The sequence below is a fragment of the Prionailurus bengalensis genome, chromosome B3 (assembly GCF_016509475.1).
Source record: "Prionailurus bengalensis isolate Pbe53 chromosome B3, Fcat_Pben_1.1_paternal_pri, whole genome shotgun sequence".
NCBI classification, from domain to species: Eukaryota; Metazoa; Chordata; class Mammalia; order Carnivora; family Felidae; genus Prionailurus; species Prionailurus bengalensis.
In genome coordinates this window covers 36249723-36266553 of record NC_057355.1, presented here as the reverse complement: position 1 = coordinate 36266553, position 16831 = coordinate 36249723, and the positions used below count along the sequence as shown (strand labels likewise).

General features: G+C 44.3%; 1 protein-coding gene across 1 annotated transcript; it reads right to left on the bottom strand.

The window, feature by feature from the left end:
- Positions 1-1052: 1052 nt before the first annotated feature.
- LOC122468004 lies at positions 1053-10792 on the bottom strand. The gene is given in 4 exon segments (XM_043554507.1): positions 1053-1063; positions 7646-8458; positions 8461-10329; positions 10687-10792. Coding segments are annotated over 4 exon segments (2793 nt in total). The 3' UTR covers positions 1053-1058.
- Positions 10793-16831: the final 6039 nt, after the last annotated feature.

The window sequence follows — 16831 nt, the reverse complement described above, 5'->3', positions numbered from 1 at the left end:
TTTTAAAAGCCAAACTTATAAAAATAGAGAATAAAATGGTGGCTATCAACGGATGGGGTTGGGGACACAAGACAGACGCTCTGAAGGGTACGCACTTAAGACATTGTAGTAAATAAGTCCTAGGGATCTAACACACAGTACACTGACTACAGACAATAATATTGTATTACAAACATCAGACACCCTAAGACACTAGAGTTTAATTATTCTAAGTACTATAAAGGATAATTATGTAATATGACAGAGATACTAATTATTGCCATAATGGTAATCATATTCCAATATACAAATGCATCAAATTATACACATGGTGTTACACGCTCTAAGTTTACATAATATTATACGTCAAATACATTTCAATAGAAAAAAAATGAACAGAATTCTTGGAATTGTAAGAATGAAACAGCAGTAGAAAATGTAAAGTAATTTGACATTAAATTGATAATGTCTTTTGTGTGACAACTGTAATATCCATGTATTAAATATGCTCTTCTGGACACTTAACTAAAAAACATGGCTTGGAGACAACATAAATTAGAAAAAGTAATACTGAAAAACATGGTGAAATCGACATTCTTACCTAGGCAAACATACATTTTTCCCTGATTAAATTAGGATTTCTTTGGAGGTTGATTTTTTTTTTTTTACCACAATGCTAGTTTAATCTATTTTTTAATTAATAGTGAAAGTGTAATATTAACCCACAAAACCCACTTATTTGTCACTAATAGTGGTGAGCAATGTCATAGCTGTGTTTCTAGAATGCTCCAGAGCACTAAAGTTTAATCGTATTTCAGTAGATGTTACTGGATTTAACCTTTCCATTTGTTATTTTTATTTTTTTACATTGGCATACTGCTTAGCCTTTTTTTTTTTTTTAAATGTTTATTTATTTATTTTGAGAGAGAGGGAGAGAGAGAATCCCAAGCAGGCTCCATGCTGCCAAGCGCAGAGCCTGAGGCAGGGCTCCAACTCATGAACCCTGCAATCATGACCTGAGCTGAAACCAAGAGTGGACGCTTAACCGACTGAGTCACTCAGGTGCCCCCCCCCCCCGCTTAGTCTTTTGAAAATACATCTTAACAGGATGTTTGTACTACGATAGGGGGATGAGGGATAGTAGCATTTGTTTAAAGTAAAAGTATGATGTTGAATCCACAACTACACATAATAAAGGGAAACGTATGGGCAACTGATGTCTTGCTCTCCTTAACCTTTATGAAGACTAACTGGTTAACTGGGTGCTCAGTAGCTGACATCCTGACCAGGTGTTATCGATATTGTACAGGTGAAGAAACAGATCGAGAGGATTAATGACTTGCTCAAGGACCCCAACAGCATAAATGGTGGAGATCATATTTAAACCCAAGCCTGAGCCTGGCATCAAAGCGCTTAACCAGTTTGTTAATGACTGTGTCTCATCTTTGAAGTTTAAATAAAAATTCCTTAGCCCTAGATACTTTTAGATGAAAATTTTATTTTGTTTGAAGTTCTATGCCCATTGTGGAGTCTGAACTCAGGACCCCAAGATCAAGAGTTGCATGCTCTACCAACTAAGCCAGGTACCCCTTAGTTGATAATTTTTGATGCTTTGCAAAACAGGAAGGTTTTGTACTTTCTTACTGATTTCTGTGACTTTAAATACAGCCTTTGGGTACTTTGGGCCTCGTATCGTCTCCTAATCTGACATTTTTTCCATTTTGGTTATGGTGAGTTTATTTTTATTTGAATTCAAATTAGTTACCATATAGTGTAGTATTGGTTTCAGGAATATAATTTAGTGATTCATCACTTATGTACAACAACCAGTGCTCCTCATAAGGGCCCTCCTTAATGCCCATCATCCATTTAGCCCATCCATCCCCCACCTTCCTTCCAGCAACCCTCAGTTTTTTCTCTATAGTTAAGAGTCTCTTGTGGTTTGCCTCCCTCTCTGTTTTTATCTTTTCCTTCTTCCCTTACCCTATGTTCTTCTGTTTTGTTCCTTAAATTCCACATATGACTAAAATCATACAATATTTGTTTTTCTCTGTTTGACTTATTTCACTTAGCATACATAATACATTCTAGTTCCATCCATGTTGTTGCATATGGCAAGATTTCATTCTTTTTGATCGCCAAGTAATATTCCACTGTGTGTGTGTGTGTGTGTGTGTGTGTGTGTGTGTGTGTGTATCTTCTATATACCATATCTTCTTTATCCATTCATCAGTTGATGGACATTTAGGCTCTTTCCGTAATCTGGCTATTCTTGATAGTGCTACTGTAAACATTGGGATGCATGTGCCCCTTCAAATCAATTCAGCAAAGTCACAGTATATAAAATCAACACACAGAAATCTGTTGCATTTCTATGCATCAATAATGAAGCAGCAGAAAGAGAAATCAAGGAATCAGTCCCATTTACAACTGTAACAAAAACCTTAAGATACCCAGGACTAAACCTAACCAAAGAGGTAAAAAAAAAAAATCGGTACACTGAAAACTATAGAATGCTTATGAAAGAAACTGAAGAGGACACAAAGACATGAAAAAGCATTCCATGTTCATGGACTGGAAGAATATTGTTAAAATGTGTATACTACCCAAAACAATCTACACATTCAGTGCAACCCATCTCAAAATAACACCAGCATTTTTCAGAGCGCTAGAACAAACAATTCTAAAACTTGTATGGAACCAGAAAAGACCCCGATTAGCCAAAGTAATGTTGCAAAACAAAACCAAAGCTGGAGGCATTATAAATCTGAACTTCAAGCTGTATTACAAAGCTGTAGTCATCAAGACAGTGTGGTACTGTCACAAAAACAGACACACAGATCAATGGAACAGAATAGAGAACACAGAAATGGACCCACAAATATGTGGCCAACTTATCTTCAACAAAGCAGGGAAGAATATCTAATGGAAAAAAGACAATCTCTTCAGCAAATGGTGCTAGGAAAACTGGACAGCGACATGCAATATGATGAAACTGGACAACTCTCTTACACCATACACAAAAATAAATTCAAAATAGATAAAAGACCTAACGTGAGGCAAGAAACCATCAAAATCCTAGAGGAGAAAACAGGCAGCAACCTCTTTAACCTCAGCCGCAGCAACTTCTAAACAGTCATGTCTCCAAAGTCAAGGGAAACAAAAGCAAAAATGAACTACTGGGACCTCATCAAGGTGTTTTTAAAAATAAAGTTAATTTTTGGGAATGCAAGCTGGTGCAGCCACTCTGGAAAACGGTACGGAGGTTCCTCAAAAAACTAAAAATAGAACTACCCTACGACCCAGCAATTGCACTACTAGGCATTTATCCACGGGATACAGGCGTACTGTTTCGAAGGGACACGTGCACCCCCATGTTTATAGCAGCATTATTGACAATAGCCAATGTATGGAAAGAGCCCAAATGTCCATTGATGGATGAATGGACAAAGAAGATGTGGTGTATATATACACAATGGAGTATTCCTCGGCAATCAAAAAGAATGAAATCTTGCCATTTGCAACTACATGGATGGAACTAGAGGGTATCATGCTAAGCAAAATTAGAGAAAGACAAATATATGACTTCACTCATATCAGGACCTTAAGAGACAAAACAGATGAACCTAAGGGAAGGGAAACAAAAATAATATAAAAACAGGGAGGAGGACAAAACAAAAGAGACTCATAAATATGGAGAACAAACTGAGGGTTGCTGGAGGGGTTGTGGGAGGGGGGGATGGGCTAAATGCGTAAGGGCACTAAGGAATCTACTCCTGAAATCATTGTTGCACTATATGCTAACTAATTTGGATGTAAATTTAAAAAAATAAAAATAAAGTTAATTTTTAGGATTATTTCAGTTTTATCAAAATATTTTGAGCATAGAGAGTTCCATATACCTCAGGCCAGTTTCTCCTACTTTTAACATATCAATATATTTGTTACAATTAGTAAACCAATACTGATATACTGTTATTAACTAAAGTCCATATTTTATTTAGAATTCTTTAGTTTTTGTCTAATGACTTTTGTCTTTCCCAGGATCCCATCTAGGAAACCGTATCACATTTAGTCATTGTGTTCCCTCAGGCTCTTAAGTATGATATGTAATGCCCGAAGTTCCGAAACCTCCCACAAAAGTCCACCAGAGTCGTAAGTCAAAGCCAAGCAGCAAGGGTCGTTTATTGCAGGTTCGAACCTGGTCCCCCGCGCACTCGTCGCCGGTGACGCAAGAGGCCACGATCAGGGTTGGTACAATGCTTTTTTTTTAAATTTTTTTTTTTCAACGTTTATTTATTTTTGGGACAGAGAGAGACAGAGCATGAACAGAGAGAGACAGAGCATGAACGGGGGAGGGGCAGAGAGAGAGGGAGACACAGAATCGGAAACAGGCTCCAGGCTCTGAGCCATCAGCCCAGAGCCTGACGCGGGGCTCGAACTCCCGGACCGCGAGATCGTGACCTGGCTGAAGTCGGTCGCTTAACCGACTGCGTCACCCAGGCGCCCCGGTACAACGCTTTTATAGACAGAGACAAATAGCACAGGGGAGGTTTCAAATTATGAGGGGCCTGATTAGTTGAATTTAAAGTAAGGACATTTGTTCTCTGATTGGGCGTCCTTTGTCCTTTGGCGGGAAGGCTTTGTCCGTTACTTGTGGCGGGAGGAGAAAGGGGGAAGGGGGAAGGGGGTAGGGTAGGTGAGGAATGAGCTAAGCAAGCAGGTTTACAGAAGCGAGAAATGCCGGTTAGTTTATGTGCAATTACTCATTTTATCACATATCAGATTACATTTAGGTAGGTTTGCAATCCATTCTATTACACAGCGGGTTACATTCAGGAAAGGTTTTACAATGCTCGTAGCAAACAGCAAACAAAACAGACTTCTCAGCAATTGTATTTCTTATCAAAGATCTATAATAAGCAGAAAAGACAACTTTTAGCTTTAAACTAAGGCAGGGCAGTTATTTGGACTTCTTGTTCCTTTCATTCTCCCCTTTTTCTTGTATCTAAAGAGCCAATCTTGGGTCTTCAGTTTTCTGTTTGTAATGTCTCAAGCGGTTGGAACTGGGTACGTAAGACCATTAATTGTATAGTATTGAACCTGTCTTGGACGAAATTAATGATTTTGTTTAGGATGCAGGGGCCAAATGTGAGGGCGAGAAGTAGAATGGCCAGAGGCCCTAGTAAGGCGGAGAGCAGGGTAGTTAACCAGGGGGATGTGTTGAACCAGGATTCAAACCATCCGGCTTCTTGTTCTCTTTCTTTTTTCCGTTTGGCTAGTCCCTCTCGGACCTTTGCCATGGAATCTCTTACTACTCCTGTGTGGTCAGCATAGAAACAACACTCTTCACCTAGTGCCGCACAGAGACCACCTTGCTGTAGGAACAGCATATCTAATCCCCTTCTGTTTTGTAAAACTACTTCTGAGAGGGAAGTTAGGGACTTCTCAAGTGAGGTAATGGCAGTCTCTATTCTTTCTATGTCTTTGTCAATTGCTTCTCTAAGTATACTAAATCCTTTGTTTTGTATTGTTAATGCTGAGATCCCTGTCCCTGTTCCGATGGCCTCGAGTCCGAACAGGGTGGCTATAGTTAGAGCCCCAGCAGTAATGAGTTCTCTCTTGGTCACTCTCTTTGGTGCCATCCACATCTGATCTACATACTCAGTTGTGTGGTATATAATTTTTGGGAAGACTACTACCATTACACAGAATTCTGACTGGTTGAGCATGTTTTTGTAGATGCAGGGAGTTAAACCTGTGTGTGAGCAAAGCCACCATGAATTATTCGGGGGGATGATCCAGTTTTGTGAGGCATCGGATATTTTTTTGAAATCCCTGCATAGGTGGTCATGCCCTGTTGGTACTGTTCCAATACACGTTCCGTTTCCTGATAGCACTGGTAATGTAAGGCCTTGTTTTCTTTGCCCCCATCCACAAGTGTTTGAGTTATCGGCCGTGCTATAATTTCCTGATATCGCTACTGCTTCGTAAAATGGGGGCTTAGCAGAATAACATAGCCAACAAGCTGTTGTTTTATCGGGCTGTGTACGATTTAGCGCCTCATATGTTTTATTGATCATTTCCCATAAGGGGTCTTTCTGATTCATCTCTTGCCAGGAGCTTTGGCTAGTTCTGGCGTTATTAGGCGGCGGTGGGGGAGATGGAGTACTAGGAGGGGCTAGGGGTTTAATGTATTTTTTTAGTTGGGGATCCTAATACCTGGTTTGGTCCCACAACTCGTGACATGGGGGAGATTTTTAATTTTATTTGGATAAGTGTCCCAAAGAGGGGACGTTGGTGCAGGTAGAGTCCCCATGAGAGTCCTGAGACCCACCGACTATCTTTCTTTCCTTCCTCTGTAAATTTTATGCGGATAAGATTGCAGTTTTCATTATATCTAATGCGGGTACATGGATTAACATAAGCCATCTCGATAAGTTGGGGTTTTGTTTTCCATTTCCATTCTCCATCGTTGGTGGTGACGCAACTCCAAGCCTTACAGAAGAGAGACTCAATTCCCCCACAGGTTTTTCTTAATGTTCCTGTTCTAAATCCAGGGCATGCATAGAACCCGTTTCTACTCATCGATACCCTTCTCTGAATTTTCCTCCATTTTCCCCCTTCCATTTCTTCTAGTGGGCTAATTTTTTCTAAATTAAAATATAGGTCTGGCCACCAGGTGTTTAGAGGAATATCCGTTTTTGTGGTGGTATTATAGACCTCATGATCCTCTAGGTTAGTAATTTCCCAGGTCAGGGTATAAGGTGTATGCGGGTTGGATGTTATGCTTATTAACCTAGAGAGGGAGAGCATGGATGCGATGAATGTCAATCTATGCATTTTTCCAGTGCAGAGTTAATTTTAAAGGGTGGGTCTTACTCGGATCGACTGTTGGCCTCTGGCACGAAGTCGTCTCGGGTTGTGGAGGGATCGGCAGGTCGGACGTGAGTGTAGTGGATCCAAGTAGCAATCCCGTCGACCTTGAGGGCGGTGGGTGTAGTCAGGATTACAACATAGGGTCCTTTCCACCGTGGTTGGAGGGTCTCCTGCTTATGCCTTTTTACATATACCCAGTCTCCAGGTCGATAGTGGTGTGGCTCAGGAGGGGGTCTGCTTTCATAGATAGCCTTCAGTCTTGGCCACACTACTTGATGGGCGCGCTGGCGTTCTCTTAGGGAAATAAGAAGTTTATGATCATCAAACTCAGTTAACACATTAGACTGTAGGTTGGGAATTATGGGTGGGGCGATTCCATACATGATCTCAAAGGGGGTCAATCCCATCGTGTAAGGGGAGTTTCGCACTCTGAACAGAGCGTAGGGGAGTAAGACTACCCAGTTAGCGCCAGTCTCCATGGTCAATTTGGTCAGGGTCTCTTTTAGGGTTCTATTCATTCTTTCTACTTGTCCTGAACTTTGGGGTCTATATGCGCAATGTAATTTCCAATCAGCCCCAATGAACTGTGCTACTCCCTGTATTACCTTCGAAACAAATGCTGGCCCGTTATCTGATCCTATTAGGGTAGGGAATCCATACCTGGGCATGATGTCTTCTAATATTTTCTTTGCCACTACCTGTGCAGTCTCTCGTTTGGTGGGGAAAGCTTCCGTCCATCCTGAAAAAGTATCTACAAACACTAGCAAGTATTTGTATCCATATTTACCAGGCTTTACCTCGGTGAAGTCTATTTCCCAATAAGCTCCTGGCCTGGTTCCGCGAGTCCTGGAGCCGGGATTTCTTCCATGGTTGGTCACGTTTGTCAGTTGACAAGTCTTACAGTTGGCAACTATTTGTTCAATCTTTGGCCCTGAGTTCTTGATGGTGATTTTAGCATGCCTTATCAAGTCTCGCATCTTCTTGGTGCCCAGGTGGGTGGCCCGGTGTATTTTAGTCAAAACTTTATTCCCCATTTCCTCTGGGAGGATTACGCTCCAGTCTCCTGCTCTCCACCACCCATTATGATAGCGGGTCATGGGCAACCTTTGGATCCAATTTAGGTCTTCTTCAGTGTAGGTGGGGCTTTCTGGCAAACTGGCTGAGCCGGGGTCTGGTAAGGTGGTCATTAAAGCACAGTCCACCTGTAAGGCCACCTTTCGGGCCACCTGGTCAGCCAAATTATTTCCTCTGGCCACCGGTGTGACCGGTTTTTGGTGGCCTGGACAATGTATGATGGCTAGTCGTTTAGGCAGCCAGAGTGCCTTTAAAAGAGCCAATATTTCTTCTTTGTTTTTGATAGTTTTCCCTTCTGCAGTTAACAGTCCCCTCTCTCTGTATATAGCTCCATGTATGTGGGCCGTAGCAAAAGCATATCTGCTATCGGTATACACGTTTAGTCTCTTGCCTTTTCCCAAAGTCAGTGCCTTGGTTAAGGTCACAAGTTCAGCCCGTTGGGCAGAGGTGTCAGCTGGCAAAGACTCAGCCCAAACAGTCTCAGTTTCAGTTGTGACTGCTGCCCCCGCGTACCTTTGACCTGATGTACAAAGCTGCTGCCGTCAGTGAACCAGGTAACCTCGGCGTCTGGTAGCGGGTGATCCTGTAAATCTTCCCGAACTCCATGAACCTGTGCCAATATCTCAGCGCAGTCATGGAGGGGGGTATCCAAGTCCGGGTCTGGTAATAGGGAGGCAGGGTTTAGTGTTCGGGGGGGAGCATAAATGATTCTGAGGGGATTTAATAATAGTCCCTGGTAGTGAACCAGTTGGGCATTACTTATCCATCAGTCAGGGGGTTGTTTGAGGACTCCCTCGATGGCATGAGGGGTTGTAACATGTAGCTCTTGTCCCATAGTTAACTTATCAGCATCCTTTACCATTAAAGCTGTAGCAGCGATCATACGGAGGCAGGGAGGCCAGCCAGCTGCTACTGGGTCTAGTCTTTTTGAAAGGTAGGCAACGGGCCTGGGCCATGGGCCAAGGAGTTGTGTCAGCACTGCTTTGGCTACCCCTTTATTTTCATCTACGAAGAGATGAAAGGGTTTGGAGACATCGGGGAGCCCTAAGGCTGGTGCCGACAACAGGGCGAGCTTAATTTGCTGGAACGCCTGCTCAGTTTCCTCTGTCCATTCAAAGGGCACCTGTTCTCGGGTGACCATGTAAAGAGGCTTAGCCATCTCGGCGAACCGAGGTATCCACAAGCGGCAGAACCTGGCCGATCCCAGGAATTCTCTTACCTGCCTTCGCGTTGTGGGTCGGGGGATGCGGAGGACGGTTTCCTTCCGTGCATCAGTGAGCCACCGCTGGCCTTCTCTTAACAGGTACCCCAAGTAGGTTACCTTGGATTTGCAAATTTGGGCTTTCTTTGCTGAAGCCCGGTACCCCAGGGCACCAAGTGTACGGAGGAGATTTTTGGTGCCTTGCAAGCAAGCTTCAGCAGTCTCAGCGGCGATTAAAAGATCGTCAACGTACTGCAAGAGAGTCACTTCCGGGTTTTGATTCCGGTGCTCACCCAGATCCTCGTGAAGTGCCTCATCAAACAAGGTGGGTGAGTTTTTAAATCCTTGGGGGAGCCGGGTCCAGGTGAGTTGCCCATTTATGCCTCTCTCAGGGTCGGACCACTCGAAGGCGAAGAGCTCTTGGCTTTTGGGGGCCAGAGGCAGGCTGAAAAAAGCATCTTTTAAATCAAGGACAGTATACCATTGTCTTTCTGGGCTGAGGGCACTTAGGAGGGTATAGGGGTTGGGTACTGTTGGGTGTATGTCCATAACTCGGCGGTTAACTTCTCTCAAATCTTGTACTGGACGGTAGTCCGTACTGTTAGGTTTTCGTACAGGCCACAGGGGGGTGTTCCAAGCCGAATGGCAGGGACGCAAGATGCCTAAGTCTAGGAGGCGACGGATATGTGGCGTGATGCCATGTCTGGCCTCTATTGACATCGGGTATTGTCGGACCCGAACTGGATCTGCCCCTGGTTTCAGCTCTATGAATAGAGCTGGGCGATGCTTAGCCAACCCCATACCTCCGGTTTCAGCCCATGCTTCTGGAAACTGCTGGAGCCAGGGCTCTATGTTTTGACTTTGCGAGGGTGGCCCCTGATGGAGTCGATATTCGTCTTCTAGTTTTAGAGTAAGTATGGTAATGGGTTGGTTGTGAGGTCCAGTCACTTGGGGGCCCCCTGGTGTAAAATGAATCTGGGCCCCCATTTTAGTGAGTAAGTCTCTTCCTAATAAGGGGCATGGGCTGTCAGGGATGACTAGGAAGGAATGGGTGACCTCCCCATTTCCTAGGTTCACAGTCCTCTGGGTAGTCCAGGAATACTTTTTTATTCCGGTAGCCCCTTGGACCCAGGAAGATTTTTCAGAAACTTTCCCATGGGGCTTAATCAAGACCGAATGTTGTGCTCCTGTGTCCACTAGAAATTGAACTGGGTTCCCCTCCACCTGTAATGTTACCCTGGGTTCGGGGAGGGGATCCGAACCCCGTCTCCCCTATTCTGAATCTTGGGTGAAGAGGATGGGCGTAGTCTTCGGTTGCCATGGCTTGTGGTCAGGCCGTGACTTTTTCTGACAGTCTCAGGCCCAGTGACCTTTTTCTTTACAGTATGCACATTGGTCTTTATCTAGGGGCTTTTGTTTGTCTGGAGGCTTTTGGACAACAGCGGCCAGGACTTTGGTCATTTCCTTGGTGGCTTTAAGTTGCCTGTCCTCTGGAGTCTCTCTATTATTACAGACACGCTGGGCAATGCAGAGTAAGTCCTGAATCTGTTTACCTTCTAAGTTGTCTAACTTCTGAAGTTTCTTTTTAATATCAGCGGCTGCCTGATTTACAAAGGCCATTACAACGGCGGCCTGATTTTCGGGGGCCTCGGGGTCCATGGGGGTATACTGTCTGAAGGTTTCCATTAATCTTTCTAAATAAGCGGCAGGGCTTTCTGTCTTACCTTGCATTACTGCATATACCTTAGCCAAATTAGTGGGCTTGCGTGCAGCAGCCCGGAGACCCGCCATTAGAGTCTGGCGATAAATGCGCAGCCATCCCCTACCTTCTGCCGTGTTGTAGTCCCAGCCATCCTGTGGGGGTCGGGTCAAGGGAAAAGCTGCATTAATGAGATCAAGGTTAGCAGTGGGTTGGCCATCGTCTCCAGGAACCAATTTTCTTGCTTCCACCTGAATTCTTTCTCGCTCCTCGGTGGTAAACAGGATTCGGAGGAGCTGCTGACAATCATCCCAGGTGGGTTGGTGGGTAAACATTACACTGTCTAAGAGACTTATCAAGTCTTTGGGATTGTCGGAAAATCGGGCATTTTGGGTTTTCCAGTTATATAGATCACTGGTAGAGAAGGGCCAGTATTGAAGTCGGGGGTTCCCTGTATCGTCGGGAGGCCCTATTTCTCGTAAGGGTAGAGCTATGGTGGAGTCAGGAAGGTGGAGCCCTGACTCATGTGGGGCTCGCCTACGGGTACGTCCAGCTGGCCCTTGGATTTCGCCCCCACTAGGCGCGGGTTGAGCTTCCCTATCTTCTAGTCCTCCTATGGGCTGAGCTACGGGAGGCTCGGCCGGCTCGGCAGGGAGGGGGCAGCTTGCGGAATAAGAGGGGGAACCTGGTAAAGGGGAGGGTCAAGGGAAAGTAAGTCTTGGCTGTCGGGGAGGATAGAGGGGGCAGTCGGAGTCAGTGGCTTGGGGGGATTAACGGGTTTAGCTGTAAGAATGGTACATGGCCTAGCGGTTATGAAAGCGGCCATCCAAGGAGGTGGATTTTCTACTAGATCTTGCCAGACTAGGATGTAGGGTATTTGGTCTGGGTGGCCATCTTTCCCTGGGAGGAAGATTTTTGATTTTACCTTAAGAATTATAGGGAGGCAAAAAGTCCCCTCTGTAGACCAATTGCCTCCGAAGGTGGGCCATTCAGAGCGGCAATAAGTAATTAATTTCTTTCTCTGAATGTTTAGGCTTAAGTTATGTCCTCTAGCTCTTACATCTTTAAAGTTGGCGAGGAGGAGGGAGAGAGGGGTGCTCTGCGTTTGGCCCATGTTATGAATTCGTGAAGTGTGGATGTGGGTGGTGAGAGCCGGGGAGCCCGCGCTCTTCGCTGTCGCCCCCTTCCCTGTCAGAGGCCCGTCGCCTCTACCCCTCGTTCTCTTTGCGCTTGGCCTTCTGGCCCTGGGAAACCGGGCGTGCTGGCGGCGGCTGGAGAGAAGGCCGCGGGGCTGGGGCCGGGGCGTGCCTGACCGCGTGGGCGGGTTCCGCTGAGCCCGGGAAGTACAGGCGCGCTCCCTGCCCGCACTTTGCCTTCGGTGACGACCCCTCCCCTTCCGCCCTCGCTGGCGGGGATGGAGTTGGAGGGGCGACGCGCTGGGGCCTGGCCCGGGGAGAGCCGGGCGGGTGCGCAGAGGACCGGGCGCCCGTGGGAGTGCGGTGGGGTGGGGGAAGGGTGGTATCGCTGGACTAACAGGAGGAGGCTGAGGAAGGAGAAATAAAAGATGGGATAATTAATTTAGATTAGCGGAGAAAACATCTGATTCCAATAAAGCATCCGACCCAGAAAAGAAAAGTAAGCACCAACAAGAATCGTTCACAACAGTTCCAGTTCTCTGGTGCCATTTCGGCTAGTCCCACGGAGAAAATTGTGATTAGGATAATGATGATTACAAGGGACCAGGGATGACAATACATTTAGACTGACATTGAAGCACTCGCGTACTCGCCCGTCCGCGTCCCTCGCGGGAACTTAGGTGCCTCTTAGCATGGGCGGGCAGGTATAACCCCCCTGCTTGGATCAAAATAAATTTTGACCGCCTTAAGCCTTATGAGGATCACCGCGGAAGTCGGGTTAGAGCCCACTCGAATCCCGTAGTTTATGCCGTGGGACTACACATAGGGGAAGTCAGGCGCGAGCCCCTGACTCCTAACAATCATTCCAGTCGTTTTAACAGACAGACACACAGACACACATCACACACATCACACACATCACATCAAAATACGGGTAACAATTGGCATGCCTAGATGGTTTTTTTTCTTTTAGACGCCTAGAGATATTTCTTAGCACTCTGGAAGTTCATAGAGAAAATGAAAGTATTTAGTTCGCAGGCGCGTTGGGGGCAAGCAGCCCACAGAAAAGAATCCTGATGGGCCAAAAAGGCCCCTGATGGACCAAGAAGGTCCCCCGATGGACCAAGAAGGTCCCTAGATGGGCCAAGAAGGCCCCCAGATGGACCAAGAAGGTCCCCAGATCCAGTCAGTGGACGTCTCCAACTGACCCTGGCTGGGTGCCCTATAGCGCGTCCGCCAGGGTCACACCAGCTTCCAGACAGAACCGGTTCTCCAGAGAAGAAACACAGATCAGAGAGAAAAGGAAGAACTTTAGAGCCGGCTTACTTACCGATCGGAATCAGATACGACCCGTTGACCAGAAGTCTGGTGGGCTCGGGGGAGATCTCGGTGGAACCTCCAAATGTAATGCCCGAAGTTCCAAAACCTCCCACAAAAGTCCACCAGAGTCGTAAGTCAAAGCCAAGCAGCAAGGGTCATTTATTGCACGTTCGAACCGGGTCCCCCGCGCACCCGTCGCCGGTGACGCAAGAGGCCACGATCAGGGTTGGGAGGTTTCAAATTATGAGGGGCCTGATTGGTTGAATTTAAAGTAAGGACATTTGTTGTTCTCTGATTGGGCGTCCTTTGGCGGGAAGGCTTTGTCCGTTACTTGTGGCGGGAGGAGAAAGGGGGAAGGGGAAAGGGGGTAGGGTAGGTGAGGAATGTGCTAAGCAAGCAGGTTTACAGAAGCGAGAAATGCCGGTTAGTTTATGTACAATCACTCATTCCATCACATATCAGATTACATTTAGGTAGGTTTGCAATCCATTCTATTACACAGCGGGTTACATTCAGGAAAGGTTTTACAATGCTCGTAGCAAACAGCAAACAAAACAGACTTCTCAGCAATTGTATTTCTTATCAAAGATCTATAATAAGCAGAAAAGACAACTTTTAGCTTTAAACTAATGCAGGGCAGTTATTTGGACTTATTGTTCCTTTCAGATAGTTTTTCAGACGTTTGGTTATGGTTTCTCTGGCTTATAGTTTTCAATTTTAATGTAATCAAATATATGAATCTTTTCCTTTATGTTTTTTTTTTTTTAATTTTTTTTTCCAACGTTTATTTATTTTTGGGACAGAGAGAGACACAGCATGAACGGGGGAGGGGCAGAGAGAGAGGGAGACACAGAATCGGAAACAGGCTCCAGGTTCTGACCCATCAGCCCAGAGCGTGACGCGGGGCTCGAACTCACGGACCGCGAGATGGTGACCTGGCTGAAGTCGGACGCTTAACCGACTGCGCCACCCAGGCGCCCCTTTTCCTTTATGTTCTGTGCCTTAAGAAACCTTTCATATACACTTAATAATAATAAACTCCCATTTTCCTCTAAAATTTTAGACTTTTCCTTTTCATATTATGTATGATAAGGACAAAATTAAAAACATTGTTTCCCCATTTCCGTGTGGATAGAAAACCAATTGTCCCAGTACTATGTTTTTAGAAAAGGTACTCTTCCCTCTGTCCACCCCCTCCCTATCCATAAAGCCGTACCTCTGACTTACCAAGGTCCCATACGTATGAGAGTGGATTTTTGGATTCTCTGTTATATTGGTCTATTTCTCTATTTGTTATGTCAGTAACACAGTCTTAATTCATCCAGCATGTATTTATTGGAGTGTCTCCTATGTGCCAGACACTGTTTTAGGCATAAGAAATGCAGTGGTAGGGGCACCTGGGTGGCGCAGTCGGTTAAGCGTCCGACTTCAGCCAGGTCACGATCTCGCGGTCCGCGAGTTCGAGCCCCGCGTCAGGCTCTAGGCTGATGGCTCGGAGCCTGGAGCCTGTTTCCGATTCTGTGTCTCCCTCTCTCTCTGCCCCTCCCCCGTTCATGCTCTGTCTCTCGCTGTCCCCAAAATAAATAAACGTTGAAAAAAAAAATTAAAAAAAAAAAAAAAAAAGAAATGCAGTGGCAAACCAAAGTCTGTGTCCTGCATGGAATTTACATGTAAGTAAAGCCTGTTATATTTTAGAAACCTGTCTTCATTATTATTGGTCCTTGATCCTTCCATGAAAATTTAAGGTCAACTTGTCAAATTTCACCAAAACCCCTAATGGAATATTGATTGAAATTATACAATTTGGAGAGAATTACCTATTTTAAAATCTTTCCATCTGTGAATATGGTATATCACTCCATTTAGGTTGCCTTTGATGTTCCATAAAGTTTTGTAATTTTTAAGGGGCGCCTGAGTGGCTCAGTCAGTGGGCATCCGACCCTTGACTTTGGCTCAGGTCACGATCTCATGGTTGCTGAGACTGAGCTCAGCACTGGGCTCTGTGCTGAGGGTGCAGAGCCTACTTGGGATCTCTCTCTCTCTCTCTCTCTCTCTCCCTCTCCCTCTCCCTCTCCCTCTCTGCTCTTCCCCACTCACACTCGGTCTCTCTCAAAATAAATAAATAAACTTAAGAAAATTTTAAATAACGGTCATGCATATCTTATTAGATTTACTCCTAGAAACAAAATGATTTTTGTTGCTGTTGCATAAGGTGTATTTTTTTAATACTACATTTTGTAATTGACTTTGGCAGATCACAGAAATGCTGCTATCTTTTGTGTATTAATCTTGAATCTAGCTACCTTACTGAACTACTTATTACGTTGTTTTGCCTATGGATAAATAATCATATTACCTATGAATAAAGAGAGTTTATAACTCTCCAATTTAATAACCTTTTCCTTTCTTGTCTTATGGAGATAGCTAAACTCTAAAACAGTAATTGAAGCAGAAGTAGAGAAAGGAGATATCCTTATTTGTGCCTGATTTTAAAGAGTAGGTTTTAAAGTTTCACCATTAGGTATGATGTTTGTGGGGCATCTTGGTGCTCGTTGGTAGAGCATCCGACTTCAGCTCAGGTCACGATCTCACAGTTTAGGAGTTTGAGCCCTGCGTCAGGCTCTCTGCTGTCAGCACAGAGCCCGCTTCAGATCCTCTGTCTCCCACTCTCTGCTCCTCCCCCACTTGTGCTCTCTCTCTCTCAGTCTCTCAAAGGAAAAGAAAAGCAAAAAAAAAGTATGATGTTTGCCATAGATTTTTAGTAGATACCTTATCAGGCTAAGGAAGTTACCTTCTCTTCCAATTTTCTAAGAGTCAACGTGAATAGTTACTTAATTTTATCAAGTGGTTTTTTTGAATCTATAAGAATTTCATATAGATCTTCCTCTTTAACTTGTTAATGAATTATTTTTAATAGATTTTATGTGGAGCTATCCTGTTTAGTCACGATATACCATATTTTCATACACAGTACTGCACTCAGTTCATTAATCCTTAATTTTTTTCCAGCTTTACTGACATAATTGACATTCACATTTTATTTTGGATTTTTGTGTTTACATTTACAAGTGAGAAGAACTTATAATTTACCTTTTTTATACTCTAACATTCAGGTTTTGCTGCCACAATTATAAAACAATTAGGGGATACAAAATATTGATTTAAAAGACTTCTAATTAATATAGTTCAACAGAGTGACATTTTGTTTTATTTTGTGTTGATGTGTCATATTTACCAGATTAGTTTTGTTTTTGTTTTTTTTTGAAGTACATTGGAGATGGGGTGGAGGGGTGGGGTGTGACTGTGTTTTGGACTGATCCATTCTGACTTTGGAAAGGTTTGAATTTTTCTTTTTTGTTTGAATTTTTCAATAGCTTTAAAATGTATTCCTTTTCCACCCAAATTCCACTATAAGTGCTTCTCAGATTTGGATGAAAACTCATAATAACTTTTATTTTCAGAAAGCTTGATATTTTTTAAGCTCTTTTAAAAGTTTGGGATATTAAGATATGTTCATATTTGTGACTAAGAGTGATCCAAGTG